Genomic DNA, 7,874 nt, shown 5'->3' with positions numbered 1-7,874 from the left:
TTACTCTGCTGGGACGATGTCAAACATGTTAAAATTGATTGCGTACTAAGCGCTTTAAAGCAGTTAACACAGTACTGAAATATGGCTTGAAGCTCCTTAATTTCTGTTACTGCAATATTGCTTTCTTTATCAAAGTCTCATTCTATTACTTACGAAATTTAAATCGTTTTTGTATTCAGTAATTTATTGAACATTCTCATCGTACATGCTTGATATGTGGGTGACAAATAGTTGAGTTATTTTGTGTATTCTTTTAAAAAGCTAAATACTATAAAACATATTAAAAACATTTTAACGCATTTTATAATGTTACTATGCACGCATTTATTGTATGTGTATGTGTCTGTATATTGTATGTGTGTAATGTGACGATGAGCTGTTTTTATAACTTTCATATACTACAGTCAAATATAACTATCTGTTCTGTTGTGTTCTGTTCTGTTCTTAAAGTTGATGTCAATCAGACTCTGATTTTAAGATACTGAGTTTTTGTAGCAGTTGATTTAGATCTAATATTCATCCATAAATTATAAAAGGGATTTAAATCGGAACCCCTTTTTCATTAATGTTCTCGCGAACAGCTCTACCTAGTTAATAACGATGATCTGTATATGTTCAAGTTAAAAAGAAATGTTCTGTTCTGTTATTTTTACATTTGTTTGCCACTTGATTAGTTCAGCTTTTAACTAATTGTTCACATTGATATTTCCTTGATGGTAACACCGCTTTAAAGGTAATTTTAGTCCGTTTTAAAACCAGAAGTATAGTTTTAAACGTGGAATATTGCACTGCAACTTAATTAATCATATTTTTATATTTCATTTGTCCTTTCGGCTTTAACAAACGAAAAATGTACAAAATGGACATGTTAACTGAAAACGGAATATTGTAAATTATGACAAGATCACCAAAGAAGATTTGACGGCTTCGCTAATCCCTGTGCTGATAAGGTAATCCTGGGAAATTAGAAATGATGGATTCAGGTTTAAAATTGAATAAAATATAAATAGAAAACTTCGATGTATTGCAGTTTTTAAAGCCACCACGTAAGAAATGATTAAATTTGATCAGAAAATGGATATTTAATTTCAATTTTAAGAAAGGCCATCCACGGATCTTATAAAAAAAACATATATATGACAGTGATATCGCTTATTGCGAAAGGAATTTCGTCAACGAAGTAGGAAGTCTTCGGTGTTCGTAAGTTGTTTTTTTTTTCATTAATAAATACACTAGCATTATAACATTTTACAATATTACCTTTGAACAAACATCGGTGTTTTCACAAGCACAATGACTAGCATCAAGATCATTAATGGACATTCGGAATGACCGCCATCCGAAAACTAATTTGACTGGTTTAGACAATTTCAGTATATTTCAAATCACAACTTGAATTGAATTTAAGGCATATATTTATCGTAAACTGATATGATCGCTCGGCACTCAAAGTGTAGTGCTTGGAAAAGTGGTGCTCTCCGTACTGGTTTATCCCGGAAAATTGTACCCCGGGTATCGGTTCTTAACAGTGAAAAGGATGCACGTGTTTTAAACGTGTTGGAGAAATCAGACATAAGAGAGGTTTCCCAAAAATACGTATGTGTACCTTTAAGTGTAGCTTTATATGCTTGTTGAGTTTGCCTGTTTGTCCTAGGGTACCAAACCCTCGAATAGCATTCAAAGGGATACTTCGGTGATCACCCAGATTTACTTTTGTGACATGTACACACCATCTGATAAAGCAGTATCTCTAGTTTGTGAAAACAGGAGTTGAACATGGATCTGATCTTACCAAGGTTCTTATTTTCTATGGTTTTCAAGGAAACCATGTGACTCACGTATAAATTCTGAAAAAAATAGCATTAACTATGGGTATTCTCTTTTTGTGATGAAAATATACTATATTTACTTTATTGTGGTTCAGTATTGGCGACGATGTTTTAAATGGGCATGTAGGAGTCCACCTTTTACCTAAGAGATCCCTTGAAGGATCCAAGACCAATCGGACCAAGCTCGCCTATAATCCAAAGAAAAAGATGAAGCAATAGAGGTTGTGAAGCATTACTTGTACGCGGACGTGCACGCATGGTCATCAATGTGTTTGTACATTATATATATTATTATACATATATTGTATATATAAGTTATGAATGACATGTACGATAATACATGGAAGTACTGTATGCGAATATCAGCGAGCCTTCACGTACAAGTTCAACGAACGACTTTTCAACAAGAAACACATTTGAAAGTCATTGGGCCGATTGTTAAGAACTTTGTTAAAGTTAACAGTGTGACTAACGAAACTGTTGTTAACTTTTAAAGGTGAACTATTTGATGACATGTTCACATATTGATAATATAAACAAATACAGCTCAAACAGTTGTTTATACAGCAAATCAAAAGTGCATCCATTTAACTTCTCACGTTAAAGATTTGAAAGTTAACAAGGATGACGTTAACAACGTTGTTAAATTTAACAAAATTCTGTACAATCGGCCCTTTAGCACCTACATTTGTTACATTAACGCTAATAAAAAGGAAACATATCTTTGGTTTTAAAATCATTAATACAATTTCGTTGTATTTCCAAATCCCCAGAGTAAACCAACCGACAGTCATGAGCGGAAAGCGGTCCGGAAAGAAGGGAAAGTCGCGGGTGAGTTTCGCGGAAGCTGAAGAGAAACCGCCGACACAGCTGGAGCTTATGAAGGCGGAGCTGGAGCGACTGAGGCGCCGTGATGAAGAGAAGCAAAAGAGACAGGAGGAGTACAAGAAAGAGGTAGAATATTGCATCTAAATGTTTGACATTTATTAATCACTACACAGCTTCTATCCAGCATAGATCATCGTTCTCTGGAACATTCTACCATCAAACGTAGTCAACCAGTCTATTCTCAACGGGTTCCGGTCAGCCTTTGTGGAGGCATCTAAAACCACCTGTGTCTGTTTTTAATCATTTATTAAGTCTAAACATTGAAGGTTTTAAATATAAAAAGCTTTTCCGACTTCTACGTGCGCCCTGTATTTTATCACATCGCGTGATGCTCAACATCATGAGTGATGCGATGTTTAAATCTCATCTATCTATCCTCGAGTGTGGCATGTTGCTAGTTAACTTTCGTTTGTAGACTTGGGGTCTGTATCAGTAAAGATTTTTCTTACTTTCAGTAAATAAAATACACACAAAGATGGGGAGATATAGTCAATGTATTGTCATTGGTGACGTTTATACAATTTTAAGCCGGACTATTAAAATAACGACTAAAATCCTTTCTTGAAACGTCTCCCAGTGCTAGAATCCACATCGAGAAGTCAAGACGCGCCTTGTGAGACTAAAATCAAAGACTAACTCCCTGCAAAACATTTAAAACCAAATAAAATTCGGTTCTGAGGAAGCGCAAATCACGAAAAAGGGTTACGCCCGCGCTTTAACGTCAAATCTTTTTAACCGCCTCTGCAATTACAGACACTGTGGAAACCAAAATTATTTTCATGAAGGTTGACCTGTCCAGCTTTTCTTGTATTAGTTTCAAAGCATGACAAATTGGCAAGTTTTTTTTAATCAAATGTTGCCTTGCAGGAGATACGCCGTGTGCGTGCGCAGATGGACGCCGAGAAGGAAGCAGCCGGGCTACAACTGATTCCTGGATCCCGGCTTAGCAGAGAGGAAATTAAGAAAAAGCTGAACATGGAAGAAAAATGTTTATTGAAAGAAGAACAGACGCAAATTGCAGGTATATATAGTGTTATATATTGATGCGGCAAATGGAGCAAACAGTCGAATTGTAATTATGAAATGTATGACGCCTGTGTTAGAAATTCACTAACACCCCCCACCGAACCCCGCTACAATCGTTACTTGTTATTTCAATACAGGAGAAAAAAGTTATATGAGACGCCCTTAACTCACCTTTTAGGACTAGCAATTGTTAATAAATGTCTCGGGGGACAAGCCCCCATGCAAACACTTTAAACCGAATAATTTCGGTTTTGAGGGAGAGGCGCAAGTGAAAAGGTTACACCCGAAAGTTACGCCACCCCTCCCCCCTCTAACGTGAAATCATGGATCCGCCCCTGATTAACAACCATCTTAACCAAATACATTTTTGAAGAGGTATTCTTGTATCAATACCAACTCGAACTTTATCAGGAGAGACGGCACAAATGAAGGCGACGGTCGGCATGAAGCACGGACTGCACCACGGGAAACGGAAGCCTCCTGACCTTGTGGCGCTGGCGGCAGCATTTGCGACTCCCACGAAGTCATCGTCGGTACATGGACTACCCGACCGTGTGGTTCGTCAGATGACCATGGAAGAGATTATGGACCTGAAGAAGCTCTTTGATCTCTATGACGTCGCCGGCGTCGGGTATGCGGATTAACTTAACAACGTCATTTAATAATTTTGCTATTTTTTTTAAGGAATTCCATTTGTTCACACATGCTGATTTTATTTGGCAAGTGATACAAACTGATGCTTAGAATTTCGAGTGCAACTTCAAACTTAAAAAACTCCATATGACTGTTTTATGCTTTGGATGCAAATTTTGCTTTTTAAAGGTCGTGTCATTAAATATCTGTCTGAGTTTGTGTTCGCATGATTTATTTTTGTTTGCTAAATTACTTTGTATCTGAATATGATACAAGTGATCATGTTCAGTTCTCAAAGACGTCGGATCTTCCGCAGTAGTTATAGTCATGCGTGACCAGTTTATAATAACTACGTGACCAGTTATAGTCACGCTTCATTATTCCAGATACGTGAGAAGAAAAGATGTCCACAAAATTGCCTCGATTCTTGGCTTCAGAATGACCAAAGCGGAATTCAAAACATCAATAGGTGAGTGAACAGTTCAAATATGTGACAAATATTACTAGTTAAGTTGCAATACTTAACAATACTTTCTTACTAAAAAGTCAGAATTTATACGTGCTCATCTTAGCTATTACCATTCCAACTTAAAACCGTGGTTACGTCTGGATTGAAAAGCTCCATATCCATGTTTGCTTTTAAACGTAGAATCACCTTTAGGTACTGTTCAGCCGTCCGCCGAACTGCGACAACTCGTACTGTGACATTCTAGTTCAAAGTAATATCTTGACTTATTGAATTACTCTCCAGTCGTAAAAATTATTACGACCCAATTCCAGTAAAAGCGATATAATCGTCAACGTTTTCTTTCATTCGAAAGGAGAAACAATTGCACCGCTCATGTTATATCCACTTGACCATTTCTTTCATTTTCAGATACCGTTATTGCTGATCCGACAGCCAACGTCACGTTCGTGGCCTTCCTCGACTTAATTATTAATGCACCATTTTTTCTCATTTTCTGATACCGTAATAGCCGATCCGACGGCCAAGGTCACGTTCGTGGCCTTCCTCGACTTCATCATTAATGCATCATTGTCCTTTACTTTCTGATACCGTAATAGCCGATCCGACGGACAAGGTCACGTTCGTGGCCTTCCTCGACTTCATCATTAATGCATCATTGTCCTTTATTTTCAGATACCGTAATAGCCGACCCGACGGCCAAGGTCACGTTCGTGGCCTTCCTCGACTTTATCATTAATGCATCATTGTCCTTCATTTTCAGATACCGTAATAGCCGACCCGACGGCCAAGGTCACGTTCGTGGCCTTCCTCGACTTCATCATTAATGCATCATTGTCCTTTATTTTCAGATACCGTAATAGCCGACCCGACGGCCAAGGTCACGTTCGTGGCCTTCCTCGACTTTATCATTAATGCATCATTGTCCTTTATTTTCAGATACCGTAATAGCCGACCCGACGGCCAAGGTCACGTTCGTGGCCTTCCTCGACTTTATCATTAAGGAACAGGAAGGGAACGACCCGTTTGAGGAAGTGCAACAGGTTTTGTACACATTCATCTTATTCACTTCACATCTAACCGTGCTATTGGATAAGTTGATCGAATAACCAATCAGGCACATGTTATTTATAATATAAGTGCGAATACTTTACGAAAAAGAACGGGGACATGCGCAGTAGCTTGAAAATTACCGTTGTGTGGTTAAATGGCATAAATAGCCCTATATGGTCATAGTATATGTTTGCATGTTCGACAGTTTAGACTTTAAGAGAATATAATAACTGTTTCTCTTAAAGCTGCACTCTAACAGATTGACCGTTTTGACATAATTAAAACTTTTGTCTCTGATCAGCTTATTTTAGCACCAATGCCTTCAATTTAGTAATATAAATCACTATAGAAACAGATGTCAATTTATTTAGAAAACTGCCGAATAATTCATTTTTCTGAAAGCGTTAGAAACACTTTCAGCCATACAACATCAATTTCCGAAAAAAAAGGCTCATTCGAAGACAATGCTGTTTTTAATGGGTTGATAAAACGGAAGATCTGTGAGATTGCAGCTTTAATGTGGGTACATACTATTCAGTGTCATTCCATGTTGTTGGGTGACTTATTATCCATTTACAAATACTTTCATCCCTTTTTCCTCAGTGTTTCCGCATTCTGGACCATGACGATAAAGGTTACGTTACCATGAACGACCTCCGGGCAGCAGCGGACGAGACAAAATGCGCGCTGTCCAACCGACAATTGGCGGAAATGGTCTCGGAGGCGGATGCGAGCGGGGACGGTCAGGTGTCGCTGGACGAATTCACTATCATCATGCTACGGACTAGCGCTTTCAATTTCTCCTAGTGCTTTTAAAAAATAAAAGTGACACTGGCATATTACGGATGCTGCATACGTCTTCGGAGTTGCATTATTAGTTGGACATGATTTCAAAAGGACAAACATGTTATTTTAACTCGCCCTTTTTAATATTGAAGAGGGGAAGCAGGATATAAAATGTTCACCACTGTCTATAATTGTGCGTTACATTAAAACCATCACAGGGGTGAAGGCAAGCGACGAACGGACCATGATAATGTAAAAATGCTGGCCATTATACCCAGCTAGAGCTGTCGCATACAAAGTGTTCTCCTGTCACATGTCTTATGTACCCGGACACGGACATTTTTATTATTTGTGTTTAAAGATCTGATCATTAAACTGTCGCATAATGCAATTAGTTTCTCTTTCGTATACTAGTATTTTATCAAATAGTGATGCAGACGAGATGGTTCAAATAGTTCGTATTGCATGTGTATTTTTCATTTACATGTATGTATTTGATTGCACGATTATGTCCAAGGCAGAACGTCCAGTATCGCCACGACCATCATACTAAAGTATGTTAAATTACGTGATTGCTTACGTTAGTATGTGTCTAAGAGAGATATGCGATGCAAACAGGTTCTTAATATGTTTTGTAGTTTTCTACTTGTCATCGCGACCTGTCTATTGACTGGCACTCGTTTGTTTTAAAAAATAAAGCCTGGAGGAATTAAAACATTGCTAAAAGTATACGTTCCACTGTCCCTTTAAAAACAATAACATGTTTAATATCAGACACAGGCAACGCTTAAGTATTATGCCAGAGTAGTGATACTTCTACCAATGCGCATTGACATTCTAATACACCAGTCAATTGTAACCCCGTCCCCTAGGTCCGGGGATAAGCGTGGACTTTGACTCTCGGTCCAGCCAATCCCAGGTAAAATCCCCGCCCTACGGGTACAAACTGCTGGTAAAATCCACGCCAAATACCGCCGGGGACATCCTAGGTAAGGCCCAATCCCCGCGCGAAAACAAAACCACTGCACACTCTCGGCACTGTGGGGACAAATGACTGGTGCATAAACATATGCAGGGGCGTACCTAAAGTATTTTGTAGAATTGTACGCCCGTATAATTGGGTCAGCTGTGACCATTATAAAGATTTGTCAATTGTGTTATCTGAAAATGTTAAATGGGTGGAAGCTGGAGGA

The 7,874-nt window shown here is 38.3% G+C and overlaps 1 protein-coding gene across 1 annotated transcript; it reads left to right on the top strand.

Moving 5' to 3' along the window:
* Positions 1 to 699: 699 nt before the first annotated feature.
* Positions 700 to 7,442, top strand: LOC128239238 (centrin-1-like). The gene is made up of 7 exons (XM_052955787.1): positions 700 to 950; positions 2,603 to 2,783; positions 3,585 to 3,738; positions 4,155 to 4,374; positions 4,763 to 4,845; positions 5,782 to 5,885; positions 6,499 to 7,442. The coding sequence occupies exons 2-7, from the start codon at positions 2,622 to 2,624 to the stop codon at positions 6,700 to 6,702; spliced, it is 927 nt and encodes a 308-aa protein (XP_052811747.1). The 5' UTR covers positions 700 to 950; positions 2,603 to 2,621; the 3' UTR covers positions 6,703 to 7,442.
* Positions 7,443 to 7,874: the final 432 nt, after the last annotated feature.

Source organism: Mya arenaria, chromosome 6 (assembly GCF_026914265.1).
Source record: "Mya arenaria isolate MELC-2E11 chromosome 6, ASM2691426v1".
Classification (NCBI taxonomy): domain Eukaryota; kingdom Metazoa; phylum Mollusca; class Bivalvia; order Myida; family Myidae; genus Mya; species Mya arenaria.
Note: the sequence above shows the minus strand (reverse complement) of the source record. Positions and strands in the feature narration are given on the sequence as shown.